We start from the raw sequence: 15,812 nt of genomic DNA on the forward strand, positions 1-15,812 counted from the left end.
ACTGGCTTTCCTACAGTAAGAAAAAATGTCCCACCCAGGGACATTATTTAGTGCATTTCTATTTTATTTTGAGTACATTATTTAGCTTTATCAATAGCAGAACAAATGCTCGCTTTCCTTACATATAAAGTATTCATCGTGTGCCTTTATATACAAAATGCCATTTGATCTGGATTTTTTTAAAATAACTATCAAAATTTAAATGTTCATAAATGTTAATATTTTTGTGGTATTTTGCTATTATGCTGTTGATTAAAGACAAAAAAAAACTTTAATCCATATATTCATTGTTATTTACAGAAGACTGGATATTCACCATACTGCCTAACTTTTTGTAATTCATTAACTGCACTGGAGCCTTCGTAAAACAAACATTACATTTTACCTTTCTTTTTTATTTATAGAGCGCCAGCAGATTTCATAGCCCAGACAGACCATGAAACCTTCATCTACTAGCCATCTCGAGCTGTAAGAATGTCTTACTATAGATGTAAATAAAGTGGCTTATTTTGCCAAGATCGAGTAACCTGACAGCAACCTGTTCTGCAAAACATATAAGGTGAACATAACAAAAAGCTTGTTTGCCTGCTAAGATATCATATACATGTGTTCTAGTTATTGTTATACTAATGCAAGCAGAGACAAGGACATCAATGTCTGGGCAAGATGTAAAGTAATGAAAGGGAATGTGTTTTGTGTGGGTGTTACTAAAATTGAAATTGTAAGTGTATTTTTGCAACACCGGCTGTCTTCCTGCAGAAAATCATCAAACACGCAGGAATGGATTTCATTGAAAGAATGAGAGGTTTAAGATTGTGATGGGTGTTTGAGAATGTTGACATTTTCAAAGAAACTTAAAGTTATCAGAATCTGTTTCTCAAATTACATCATAACTATATCATAAATAAAAAAAATAATGTTTGACAATACTATTTTTACAGAATTAGTTCAGCAGCTGCTTTTCATATATGAATTCTAGGAAGTTGCTTCTGTATTACATACGGTTTTTATTTCCTAGTGATAAGCAATAGGTTACAGATTAATTAAAGGGGCTGCAATGCCTGTCTTTCTTTGTTCCATTTTACGTTACATGTAAAAACACTTGACAGAGCACAATAACGCAGAAGGGACTTTTAATTAAAAGAATGGTCAGGTAAAAGAATCATGTCATAAATTACTGCATTAACCCATCCTTGGGCTCTTAATCTGCTTTTTATGTAGACCCCAAAGTGACTGGTAGATTACGGCTGGTAAATTAAAGTTGGGCCATCCCATAAATGACCAACTTAAGACCATATAAATCCATACTGTATACAAATGAATCGTCTTTCTTTCTGATGACCTAGTTAATACTGTATATCACGCGACCAGTTGCTTTCTTTGACTCATTTTTGTCATTTGTCTAGCATGATACCAATCACCCAATTACATAGCTATGGGTGTGTTGTAGGGGCTCAAACCCTGCTCCTTGAAGTGATTTCTCACTTTGTGCCACGTGCCACACCTAAATGATGAATGGCTGAATGAATGGATTAATTAACCAGACCATTTTTGCTGCCAGCTTGTTCATTTTAAAAGCTAGAAAGAAAAGTATTAATTCTAATTATAAAATCGCACAAAAACTGCAGCAAAAGAATGATTTTAGGAGCCATGGCTAAGTGGCCTCTGTGATTTGAGCACAATGTTTGTAGCCTGATCTCCTGGGAAACTAAATGGCTATTTCCATATACACTGTTATTTCCTGATCACCTGGAAAATGTGTAAGTACCACATCTAAAAAAATGTAACCTTCACAAAGTTATTGTTTGTATTTAAAAGCATAAAGTGGGACTTTAAATCATAAAAATGTGTTGACACTAGTATGACATGGTCAAGATCCATATCCATAGACTAAAATGTACTGTTAGCTCTTGTCAATCTTTAAGAAACATAAGTATGTCTCAATGAATAGTTTAAAGATAGTGTCATAAAATATATACTTTCATGTATGGGAAAATGTGTATTTGCTTCCTGCTTTCGTTTAGGTAAAGTAACCTCATCTTACCTGATTTGTAAACACTGCGCAGACAGGAGAGGGAAGCATTTAAACGGTCACATTCCTCACTGTTGGCACCAAACTTCTCCAGGGTCTCACACACCTGCTTATCACTCATGTCCATCAGCTCTTCCAAGGACAGTTGCCCCGGGTCAATTTCCTGAAGAAAAAAAAACGTATTTAATTAACAGGGGACAATAATTTCCAAAAGTAAATGTGTCTTTAGGTATCATAGATGGGAAGATTAGTGTCCATGTGCCTCTTGGTTACGTGAAGGTATGGGTCGGGGCCCAAAACGAGGTGGAACCGATGCCAGATGGTTAGCATTTAGGCCAGACCCTGGGCATTAATGTTTTAAAACTGGAATAGAAGCAAAGTTCATCTGACACATCAGAAAGATAAGAGAATAGAAAGACACAAAATACCAGAACCCTAAAAAACGTAATCACAATATAGCCGCAATTTAGCTTTTTTTCGGTGTAATGGGTTTATTTATGTTGGATCACATAACTATGTTTTACTATGTTGGATCACTAACAGTAGTAGTAGTTGTAATATAATTTTAATAATAATAATAAACACTATTTGATATAGTAAGGAATTAAAAGCAGTAATCCATGGGCATTGTTCTTCAGCAGTTAAAGCAAACTAAAGCCAGTAGACACTTTAAAATCTCATATACAATTTTGTGTGGGAAATTAGGCTGACAATATTTATATAATGTTTATTGACTCTGACTCAATAGCATAATAATAAAACACAAATTACAAATTAAATATGAAGATCACTTTTTAGATGGGAAAATGAACAATATGATATATATTGATGTTAATACTTAAAGGTGCAAAAGCGTATTTAAAAAACTAGATAAGGAGGCGATTTAGATACACGTCCCATGTGTACTATACTGTGGCAACATACTAGTGAATAATTAACACGTGCGTAATTAACTGCTCCAGAGGGACACATAAACACTGCGTTCTTCTGTAAGTACTCGAGTCTTGGCGAGGAAGCTTTTTCCATAACATATTGCAGATAAACAATCCCGGGAGATTAAGGCAATAAGATTGTTTTAAACGTGTTCAATGCCAGAGATACTTTCAAAGTTCAAGGAACAATAGCTTCGGAATACTAATGTCGTTTTACACCAAGATGTGCTCGAATGGCATTTTTTTTTGTCTATTTTATGTGTTTACATATGAAGGACTTTGCATCAATTTGTTTTTTGTGTAAGTCAGCTTCTTTTTTTGCGTTGAAAGGAAAAATTAGTCAAGAACTTAATGCCTGACTCACTGATTTAATGGAGTGTTTAAATAAAAATTAAAAAACGTGTAGCGCTTACACAACACACATTTATATGTCTATATTTAAGAATATTCTGATACAATGATAGTCAAGTGTATTAGCTATGATGCTGGGTATTGGGGGCCTCCTCTGCCATCAACCAATGATGTACACCTGTACTTCATTGGTTGATGGCAGACGAGCCCCCTGCTCTCGACCAATAGAGTGGCTCGTACAGACTTGGTGCCGCAACCTGGCCGGGAGAGACCACTGGTCTCCCCGCTCCAAGAGTTAAAGGTCCGTACGAACGACCAATAAAGTCGCTTGTACGGAACTTTAACTCTTGGAACGGGGAGACCATGATCTTCCCAGGCCAAGTTGCACCGTCAGGAGTTAAAGGGCCTGTGCGAACAACTCTATTGGTTACCTGCAGGGGCCTCCTCTGGCATCAACCAGTTGGTTGATGCCAGAGGAGGCTCGTGCAGGCGACCAATAGGCGACCAATAGGCTCACTCACACGGATTTACGCTTCCATTATCCCTTGCAATGCTGCGTAGAGGAGGTAGGCTAGATGAGGAAGGGACCAGGGAGATTAGTAGACAAAGACGAACGTGAAGACTCTTTGTGTTGTGTGTCTTCTTATGCGTTTTGTCGCCGCCATGTTCGTTTCTTCGGTATTCGGGCTGAACAACGAAAAATCACCCTTCGTGTTCGTTTTCATGTTCGCCCAAATACGAATGTACAAGCCTAATTTGGACCATGTGAGTAGGGCACAGAGGTAATTGTATGGATGCTATGCACAGAGACTATAGGAACTTGAGTTTCATATTTACAGTCTATATTTTTAATGTGCAGTCTGTGCAATTATATCATGTACCATATTATGCACTTTCTCTGTAAAATAGAAGGTCTTATCCGTTTAACTCTCATACGTTAAGCAGTACACTTTAGAAAATGTTATTCTATACTGTTCCACGCACTCACATATCCTTTAGACTTACTTGCCAGGCGATCTCTATTAGAAAACTGGGTGTAGTACCTTAGGTCTGGAACCCAATCCCATTTTTATCATGTAAAACAAGACCCTTACATCTTACATGCTCTCCTCTTAATTAAATTCAGGTGTTTCCATCAGACTCATTGCCACAGGTGTATAAAATCAACAAGCACATTGCCTCTGGACTCTGGAGCAGTGTTCTATGCAGTGACAAATCTCTGTTTTCAGTTTGGTGGAGCGAGTCTGGGTTTGGCAGATGCCAACAGAACATTACCAGCCTGACTGCATTGTGCAAATGTAAAATTTGGCATTGGAGGGATAATGGTATGGAGCAGTTTTTCAGGTGTTGGGTGAAGGGAAATCTTAATGCTTCAGCATGTCAAGACATTTTGGACAATGCTATGCTTCCAACTTTGTGGGAACAGTTTGGGGAAGGCCTTTTTCTATTCCAGCATGACTGTGCCCCAGTGTACAAAGCAAGGTCCATAAAGACAGGGTTGGATGAGTTTTGTGTAGAAGAACTTGAAGGGCCCGCACAAAGCCCTGACCTCAACCCCATCAAACACCTTTGGAATGGACTGGAACAGAGATGGTAAGCCAGGCCTTCTCATTCAATATCAGTGTGTAACCTCACAAATGCTCTACTGGATGATTCCCACAGAAACACTCCAAAATCATAAGGTATAATTTTGTAGGAGCATAAACAAGGGCCAAACGCTAAGGTGTACTGACTAAATGCTACTACCTTACAAGAACATCGGCCAGCGCATCAGCACATGATTGTGAACGGCCTTATGGTTGGCAAAGCATTTCAGCTCCCACTCCTTATGTTTATTTCATTTAGATTATTTGATTACTGGATAAAGTAGTGTAGGTTGAATAGGTACTTCTAGCTGTGGCAGCAACTTTGTTTGCCGTTCACAACCTAGCACTCACTTATGCACAGGTCAACGTGAAGTGTTGTGTAGTAGAGTCGAGTCAGTACACCTTGGTGCTTAGCCATTAATCACCCTCCTATTTAATTATTCCTTACGATACCCTCTCTTCCAATAATATCCTACACTATTGAAATGTTTGCATTTGAGTACTCAAATTTGGAGTTGTAAATTCTTGCCTATTTAAAAATGAATATTACACACACAGTGGAGTCTGAGCTTTCTGTGGTTTTTAATTATTTTTTAAATATGTGATTTATGGCATGTGATTTTTGCCACGTCCATATGTTTTATGTCAGTAATTTATTAAAAGTTATATCTTAGTTTCTTCTTTTAAGGTTTCGTTTTCTAAAGATACTCAGTCATATAGCTTGTATTTCCTAACCCAGTATTCCAACATCATTGCATCTATTAATAATTCAAGGTAGATACACAACAGAACCTATCACGGACAGTAATTTTAAAATAGGGCTTTTTTTCAAAGCTGTTTTGTTACCTATATTCTTGTCTAAGGTTTTTTAGAAAGACCATTTCCCACCAGTCATCCATCAGATCAAGGATGACAAAAAACCATCAACAGATGCAAACCTTTAAGGACGCATTTTCCACAAATAGAGATTTCCATCAACAAGGCTTCATTTGCCCCTACACATAAAAAATATGTTTTTCCTCGCCTACAAAGTGTTTAGTAACTAGAATGCTGCCTACACATCAGTTTGACCTGTGCAATCTCTATCTACCTACACACATTCACACTTATTAAAACTTCAGAGATATAGAAATGATTCGGACTATAGAACGTTTCCTTGCCTTACGCCTACATTCAGGGGAATTCATTAGAAATCAGTTTCTCCTGCTGACGCTTAACACCTTCATGACCAACATATACTGCCTGATTGCAAATCGCATTGTATAGCTAACCCCCTTCTGCTTCATAAAAATTCAGACCTTTCATGTCTAACCATGCAAAAAAAGCGTGTTCAGGTTAATGGTTTGCTAAAAACACCTGGTTTGTGACCACAAAGGTTCCACAGTTCTTTAACGCTTAAAAACACCTCTTCTATTGACTGGTGGTCTGCTTATTATATAAAATCATTTACTTGGCATTTATGTTCTGCATACAGGATAAAATATAGCGTGCCTGCAAAATGAGAATGCATTCAAATAGTAATCCTAACAGCATTTAATGGAAAGTCCATAATATGCATCTAATTTTTAACATTCATAAAATATTTCTTCCTAGATAATCATATTGTACTGGGCTTCTAAAAGTAAAGAGAAAAAAAATCACATTGTTTAGAAAATGCATGATAATTTTGTGATTAGTTGTATAGTCAATGGCAACATTTACTTACTTTGGATTTTAGTGTTCAGTTCCCCCTCTTAAATGGACACTCCAGCCATCAAATTATACACTTTAATGTGTCAGCTTTAAATTAACTTTTATTTCCAGTTCAAATGCATGGAGGTATTCATTATAATCCCTTCTTTATACCTCGACCACCCAGCCCCTTGACTTGCAGGAGATGTGTTTGGCTGAGGACATATACAAGTTACATGTGAACGCAGGTAGAACCTTATTATTATTTATTGATTGTCACAACATCAAATACCACACTGTGTTTCATGAACATGTATCTCCTAAAAAGGAGGAACAAAATAGCACTCTTTTGAAACACTTTTGTCGTCCCACAAGCAGACGTCATTCCTTTTTTTTTTTAAATATAAATTAACAACACTAACGTAAGCTGTATCACCCCATTGTGGCAAAATGGGGTGATAAAGCACTTCCAGCAATGTTCCGGAACAAGTGGGGAAAACCTACCATGATCAGCAGGGGTTCTATACCATCTCATAAGGCACTTATACAAAGTCTCCTACACTTACTGGAAATAGAACATTTTTTTGTGAGTATCAATATCTTATGCCATTGGTCAACAGAGAAGTAGTATTGGTCAAGCATTTCGAGGATCTGAGACAACTCTTCTAGCTCCGGTTTCTCAGGTTTAGATATGCCCTACCCTCAGACAGTGTCAGGAGGTGTGGTTCCCTGACATTTTTATTATTATTTTTATTGATTTATAAAGTACCATCATATTACAATTTTTTACAAAGATTAAACAACTAAGACTAACAGAAACAAGAGTTGAGGAGGGCCCTGTTCAAAGGAGCTAACGATCTTGAACAAGGTGGAGATATATTACAGGTGAAAATATTTGAGGAGGACTAATCAAAAAAGTGTATCTTAATGTAAACATTGTTTAAATTAATAATATTACTATAGACTGTACATGTTGATTGACGAGTAAGAGGATATGGTGGGAGATACCTCACAGCAGGAGTGTGTCAAAGAAAGGAGAGGCAGTGAGATGTTAGGCTTTACTCAAGAAGTGGCTCTTTTTTAAAGGAACGGAGACAAGGAGAGAATCTGATTAGGTGGGGTAGAACATCAGAAAGAATAAGTATAGCTTTTGTGAAGTCTGGTATATGGTCATGACAAGTAGATATAGGAGAAGAATACAGTCTAGATCATCAGTTGAGGAAAGAACTAGGTTTGGAGACTAGTGAGGAGTAGAGGAACTACTATGAAGGGACAGTATGAGTCGGGATAAATGTAATCTTGCTGCATAAAACAGATTGAGAAAGTGTAGCAGAGTGATGAGTAAAGAAGATAAGAATGGCAACACTGGTCATGAGTTTGCGGGAGACCAGCTAAGACTGAGTTGGAGTTGTCAAGACAGGAGATAACAAGTTAATGAACAAGAACTTCAGTTGCATCTTGAGTTAGGAAAGGGGGAATATGAACAATATTTTAAGGGTGAACTCCAACCTTCCAAATAAAGCATTAAATATGTAACACAGTGCATTGAGTAATACATACCTAATGCACTATGTTTACATTTTCTAAATATTTTATTCAACTTACTTACTTTTAAGTTTAACATATGTAATTACCTCCGACAGTAGTAATACCTGCTAGTATTTCTGGCCTCATGACCTGGAAGCTTCCTGAAATTAAGAAAACTGCAACAATGATGTTGCGTGCAATGAAAATGGTGACAGATGTCCCAGAAGGAAACCATGAGCTACCAAAAAGGCTGCAAAGCGGCAGGTTATGGAGCAGAATAAATGGGAGTGATTAAGAGTTTGGAATCAATGGTCACATAAAGGCAACGCATATATAAGAAGTTTGTTTTTAGAGAGATTTTATTGAGTTTTAGAAATCATGCAGACATCCAGTTAGACATTTGATGAGAGGCACTTAGTGAGACATTTAAAGGGAAGAGGACTGAGAGTGGAAGACAGGTATATCTGAAAACTAAACTGCCCAAGGACACAATGAAAAGTGATATGGAAGCGAGGATGAGTTACTGGAAAAGAAGATGCAGCAAATGCGATCAGCGGTAGAAAATAAAATTGAAATGGAAAAAAACTGAGAGGCCACTCAATGTCCTATTTATTTAAGCTTGCGAGCAGGGCTCTCTCCACCAAATGTATCGGTTTGTCTTAGTCTGTCAATTCTTGTCTTGTCATACCCCTTGAATATATGTATTGTATTAAGCGCTGCGTAAACTGTTGGCGCTATATAAATAAAAGATAATAATAATAATTTAAGAGTATGATCTTTACTCTGGTATATAGATCACTAACATTTAATTTCGCATCAGAAGCAACACGTAAAACGAGTCAGCATGAATGGAGAGGACGGGGCAGGGAAAGTGGCAAATGCATATGGAGGGATTCTGCATCCCATTTGTTAAGGGAACCACATGACCATTTACAGAGACCACTCAGCAATCATATTGCTGCATTGTCCCTTTAATAAATAAATTACATAGCTATCAACATTATCTATATCCAGTTTCTTTGTTATCAATGCAGAAAAAGTACTTTTTCACACATCAGTACATTTACAATACAAGAACCAAATCAAACAGCATTTACCTAGATCTGGGGCTTTAAGGAAATTATGAAATCCAAAAACTCTTTGTATGTATAGGGGATTGCAGCAAGAACTAATCCAGATGCCAACACTGACCTTCAAATACCTGTCTGGGTTTCATTACGCCTGTGTTTTCTTCTCTTCATTTATAAATGTTATTTTTTCATAAATGTTTCTGTTATTATTGGTAATACAAATTGACCATTAAAATACATATTTTAAAATGTTTACTCATGTTTTTGAAAAACAGGTGCATGCAATTCATGAAACCCTTAGGGGCAGATTAACTAAAATCTGGGATTATACACATCAGAAACAATCTCATTTACGCAACACAATTAAGATGCCCCATGCGCATTAATTAACAAACCTGGCAGACGCCTATGCATTAATGAGTGTATCTTTGGAACTAATACTATCTCACATCAGACCATTAAAAAATATACCAAAACAAATAACATTTTAACTAATTACTTTAACAGCAAAATAATTATAGCTTTAAAAAAGGTGAATATTTAAAAAATAAAGTAATAAGGAAGTGAATATAAATATGTATGGTGACAGTCAACAGGTTAATGTTAATGACGCCTCTGACTCCTAACATCTTATTTTTGAACATGTGTTAATTAATAAATCTCCTGTGCTAAGCACACATTATTTGAGCTTCTTGGTGGAAATCTACACAGATTTTTGGCACTGTATTTCACCAAACATCTGTGTTGATGCAGACATGTTCTATTTGACTTTTAAAAGTGTGTGCCCTTGGGATAAGACTTAATTTACCTCCCACCAAGAGGGAGCACTAGGACTAGACTAGCTATGAATGCCTTCCTGGGACTTCTGGCCCCTACAGATACAAGATGGCATCATTCTTACATGTAAGTTATATTTCAGGAAAGATTATATATGTGTTACAAAGTTAAAAAAAGACTGTTTTTATCAACATGGGAACCAAATGAATATTCCTGCCGATTCATTGGTTGCTATCTTGCTAAGACCACTTTTTAAACTTTGTTTCACATTTTAGTCAGGACCCTATCGTATAAAACAGGTTTTTTAAGTGTGACTACACTGCCATCTAGTGGAACATTAGGATTAACACAGGGAGAAATGTGTACCATCACTAACATCAACATTAGCATTTTTTCATTAAAACATTATTGTCTTTCAAAATCATTATTGCAAGATACAGATGTAAAATATCACCTTTCTCAACTCTCTACTGCACTAAATATACAAATGGTGCCACTGTTATATTGTGTGTACCAAGGACAGCTATGTGTGTTGCAAGGATACTGCAACATCTTGTAATTTGAAAACTGTTCTGGTATTGGATGCATACCTAAACAAATCTGTAATTGGAAGCACACTTAAGCCATTCTGGAACTGGGTGCATACCTAAATCATTCTACAATTGGATCCATACCTAAACTATTCTACAGCTGGATGCATACCTAAACTATTCTGGGACTGAAAGCATTCTTAAACCACTCCAGGATTTGATGCACTACTAAATTATTCTGGAACTGATAACATAACTAAATAATTGTGGAACCTGAAGCATTTCCCAACCAATTTACTGCAAATTGGAATTTCATTGGGAACAGAATTATTCTTTCTAGTTTTCCAATATTCAAAGTATTGGAAACATACATAACCTTCCTAGCACTTTTAAGGTCCACGTTAACATTATCAGGATGCCCACAAACATCCCATTCTTAGGCAAAATATAATATCCTACATGACATATTTGGTAGTGGTTACCCATAAATTATTTCATTGCATTTGTTTTGTTTTGATTTGTTTGCATGCCCTCCTGCAATGAACACACTGGTGTTTACTTACTAAGGGTAGAGTTGGCAGCAATTGTAACTTCAACTCCACCTTTTCACTGATCATTATGATTGCGCAACACTGGCAGGTTCCTCCAAGTAGTCCTCTATAATGAATAATTCAGTGGGTCAGGGGCCTCTCCAACTCTCCTGCACATAAACCTCACTACATGATGAACAACTCTTTGAGGTGAAGTTGGCAAAACAGTTTGTGGAAATTATGTGATTCCAGCTTCTTGTTTTCTTTATTCATTACAAAGGTCTAACCCCAGGAAGCTTTTGCTACAGGAAGAACTTGGCTGGTCCTGTATAATGTATATGTTATAGTAAGATTTCTTTACCTGTTGAATTATGTATTATGCAGGGTGAGCTCAGCCCACCTTGCTGCATGTGTTGCACCGGCAGAATGTCGTCAGCAGAGAGGAGCCGCAGTGTGCGCCTGGATATCACACGATGTGACATTACTGTGCAGATGCACTGTATTGCAGGACATGTTCCTCTCTAGGAGATCAATGCAGAGCAGTGCTGGATCCCCGCACAAGGCTAGTATGAATAATAAGTAAAATAGACAAGCATGTCTGTGTAATGAACAGGTGAGGCTACCACAACTAAAACCATGATGATCAACAATGTCGGCAGAGCCAATCCCATATAATTGTTATGATGTCATGCCCCATCAGAATGGCAAATGAGCCCCACTCATGATCTGCCTTATCCTGTCTATTCCCCAGGTGTAGTAGTTCATCAATGGATTTGATTCAGCCCAGTGTCCCATAAATCACAGGCATTAAAAAAATCCACCTTGTGGGCAGGTTAACCAGTAAATTAAAGGTGCTTTTAGGTGCTGGCCCACTGGGCATTTGCTTGGCATGCCCAATGTGCCCTGTTGGTGTGTGGGGGGTGCCTGTTATATCACAAAGGATAATTACAGGAGCCAAGAAAAGTTGCCAGTTAACACTGACTGTTACTTTTTTTCTGCTGCACTAAGCAGTGGGTTTCATGCACAGATACAGCTGAAAGGTCAAGGAGAAAATTCGTTATACTCTTACGCAGGGTTGGTTGGTACCCTCAAATAAAACAGTTTATACCCCGAATGTTGTTTACAAACAGACTGCTGATGTAAGAATTATCATCCTGTCCACTGTGTCCCCTGCACCACAGGCTTTATTATCTAGTAATAGTATAATAGTACTATATATATATATATATACACGGTGAAGGAAAAAATCCCCTGCTGATTTTAGACATTAGCTCACGGACAAACGAATGATCAGTATTTTTAATGGTAGGTTTATTTGAATAATGAGAGACAGAATAACAACAAAAAAAATCAGAATAATGCATTTCAAATAAATTATAAATTGATTTGCATTTTACTCAGTAAAATAAGTATTTGATCCCCTATCAATCAGCAAGATGTCTGGCTCCCAGGTGTCTTTTATACAGGTAATGAGCGGAGATGGCCATGGTGGTGAGTTTGGAATCTGATTGATTGATTGCTTCTGTGGACAGGTGTCTTTATACAGGAAACAAGCTGAGATTAGGAGCACTCCCTAGTGGAACCTGTCCACAGAAGCAATCAATCAGTTTCCAAACTCTCCACCATGGCCAAGACCAGAGAGCTGTCAAAGGATGTCAGGGACAAGATTGTAGACCTACACAAGGCTGGAATGGGTTACAAGGCCATCACCAAGCAGCTTGGTGAGAAGGTGACAACAGTTGGTGCGATTATTCGCAAATACAAGAAACACAAAATAACTGTCAATCTCCCTCGGTCTGGAGCTCCATGCAAGATCTCACCTCGTGGAGTTTCAGTGATCGTGAGAACGCTGAGGAATCAGCCCAGAACTACATGGGAGGATCTTGTCAATGATCTCAAGGCAGCTGGGACCATAGTCACCAAGAAAACAAATGGCAACACACTACGCCGTGAAGGACTGAAATCCTGTAGCTCCTGCAAGATCCCCCTCCTCAAGAAAGCACATGTACAGGCCTGTCTGAAGTTTGTCAATGAACATCTGAATGATTCACAGGAGAACTGGGTTAAAGTGTTGTGGTCAGATGAGACCAAAAGCGAGCTATTTGTCATCAACTCAACTCGCCATGTTTGGAGGAGGAGGAATGCTGCCTATGACCCCAAGAACACCATCCCCACCGTCAAACATGGAGGTGGAAATATTATGCTTTGGGGACAGGACAACCTCCCTGCATCAAATGGACGATGGATGGGGTCATGTACCATGAAATCTTGGGTGAGAACCTCCCTCCCTCAGTGGTGGATGGGTATTCCAGCATGACAATGACCCAAAACACACGGCCAAGGCAACTAAGGAGTGGCTCAAGAAGAAGCACATTAAGGTCCTGGAGTTGCCTAGTCAGTCTCCACACCTTAATCCCATTAAAAAATCTGTGGAGGGAGCTGAAAGTTCGAGTTGCCAAATATCAGCCTTGAAACGACTTGTGTGGATCTGCAAAGAGGAGTGGGACAAAATCCCTCCTCAGATGTGTGCAAACCTGGTGGCCAACTACAAGAAACATTGCCAAAAAGGGTTTTGCCACCAAGTACTAAGTATGTTTTGCAAAGGGGTCAAATACTTAGTTCACTGAGTAAAATGCAAATCAATATCTAATTTATTTGAAATGTGTTATTCTGGATTTTTTTGTTGTTATTCTGTCTCTCACTGTTCAAATAAACCTACCATTAAAATTATAGACTGATCATGTCTTTGTCAGTGTCAGGAACCGGGCAAGCAGGTCGAGTAGGAGTCCAGGTGCAGGGGATACTAGGGGTTCTATCTGTACCCCACGATGCCTCATAGCTGAGGGATGATACAGACAGGCGTAAAGAAAGACACTTCAGGCAGAATACTAGGATAAAGTCTGTATTGGAGGAAACCGGCAGGACAAACAAGTACGGCAGGAAGCCCACTGGCGGGACACACGGCAGGAACAATTCGAGGACATGTACAGGGCCAGAGTGGTCCAAACACATTAATGCAAAGGTCCTGACTGAAGGGCAGAGCAGGTTTATATAGGCAGGGTTAATCCAGGTAACAAGGTACAGCTGCTTGCAATCATGAGGTCTGGGTCCTCCAGAGAGAGAAGGGCGGCCACTAGTGGTTCTAGAACGACCTGAGCATTGCAAGTTTTTGAATACTCCAGGCTGAGTAGGGCGGAACCTGACAGTCAGTGGGCAAACATACAAAATCAGCAGGGAATCAAATATTTTTTTCTTCACTGTATATATGTAGGAACAGATGTTTCTCCTTCTCATACTCCTGCAGTGATCTCTCTAGATCACTGTACGAAACAGTCGGATCTTTGTGATCAGAATTAGGGAAACCTGCTTGGAGTCTTGGTCTCTACAAACCCCTTCCGGTGTCCATGAGAGTCCCCTAGTGACATCACCGACGTTGTCATTGGAAGGGGAATGCCTGAATGGAAGTTCGGGCATTTAAATCCTCATAATGTAAAAGCACTCATTCCAAGAGCCTTTACATTAACTCGCTGAGCTTGGGGACATAAACTTTGGCCCTAGCTGGAAGAGGGGAGACCACACTGTCAGCTGACAGCCTGCTCTTCTGTGCTAAATACCTGTCGATGATATAAGCGACAGTTTGTACTGGTACCTCCTCCACCCCCAGCTGCTAGAATTCTGTGACATACTTGTATGTCCATCGACGCAAATGGGTTAAAAAATAAAAAATAATAACAATACAATCAGTGGTGTATTGTGGCTAAATGGCCTGACCCAAGATAGCTCACCAGCTGCTTCTAAGTAAATGACACCTGTGTCACGGCTTTCTACGCTAAGTGCCAAGAACTCTTAATGGCGCCTGGCGGTAGGTAAGGTAGGATACAAGGAAGATCTCTGTCCCCAGGCTGTGGAGCAGCACACCAGAAAGCCTGATCTGCCCCAGTTATGCAGCGAATACTCTTGGACCTGCAGACCTAAATCAGAATACGCCATTGAGCATTAGAGATTCGCAGCTTTCAGTGGTAGATTAATTTGCACTTTATATCATATGCCACAGTTTCCTTTTAATTATTCTGAATCAGGCTATAAACTGGGTGACACTAGTAAGTGTGACACATACTGATAAACATTCATGTGGGTCAAGTGAATAAAAAAAGTTTAGGCAAAGATTTGTTTCAGCTGAGATACAAAGCAAACCGAATGCCCTGACAGGTGAGCATGTCCTTCTCATTCCAATTTTGTTTCTCACAAGCAGGCATATGACTATGCAAGTGAATGTACAGCGTGTATGCAGCGTGGGTGTGTGTTGATAAGTATATACACTCATGAAATATCCGGCTGCCACATCTCGTCTGTTTACCGCCTTGCTTGGAGCAACATGTGCCTCTATGAATTGTTTGCAAAATATCCTCTGTTGTGTGCATATGTGATATGCAGCGAGGGTTTCACAAAATAGGGTTATACCTTAAAGCAATATATGTTCTTTCTATTCAGATAGGATTTTATGATACTTTGGTTAAAGGCATTAACCTATTAGCTATATTGTATACGGTTTATCTTTAAGTAAATACATGACATTTGGCTTATACTGTACATATGTACATTATGTATATTAGCCATGTTTCATTTAGAGGAAAACCTTTACCTTATATATAGGTTGTATTATTTTGTGTTTATAAAATGCATCCTCTAAATGTCCTAAAACAGGACCATCATGAGATTTTACAGTAACAGAAGGTAGAAGCTCTCTTAATCAGTAATAATGACGCCATAGTAAGCATAGAGTGCACAAGAACATTCAGTGGCATT

General features: G+C 38.6%; 1 protein-coding gene across 1 annotated transcript in view; it reads right to left on the reverse strand.

Moving 5' to 3' along the window:
• KSR2 (kinase suppressor of ras 2) overlaps positions 1 to 15,812 on the reverse strand; it is a 156,440-nt gene that overhangs the window by 111,164 nt on the left and 29,464 nt on the right. Inside the window, exon 3 of the mRNA XM_053473343.1 lies at positions 2,045 to 2,195. Coding sequence (XP_053329318.1) covers positions 2,045 to 2,195 — 151 coding nt within the window. The remainder of the gene's footprint in view (positions 1 to 2,044; positions 2,196 to 15,812) is intronic.

This window comes from Spea bombifrons, chromosome 1 (assembly GCF_027358695.1).
Source record: "Spea bombifrons isolate aSpeBom1 chromosome 1, aSpeBom1.2.pri, whole genome shotgun sequence".
Classification (NCBI taxonomy): Eukaryota; Metazoa; Chordata; class Amphibia; order Anura; family Pelobatidae; genus Spea; species Spea bombifrons.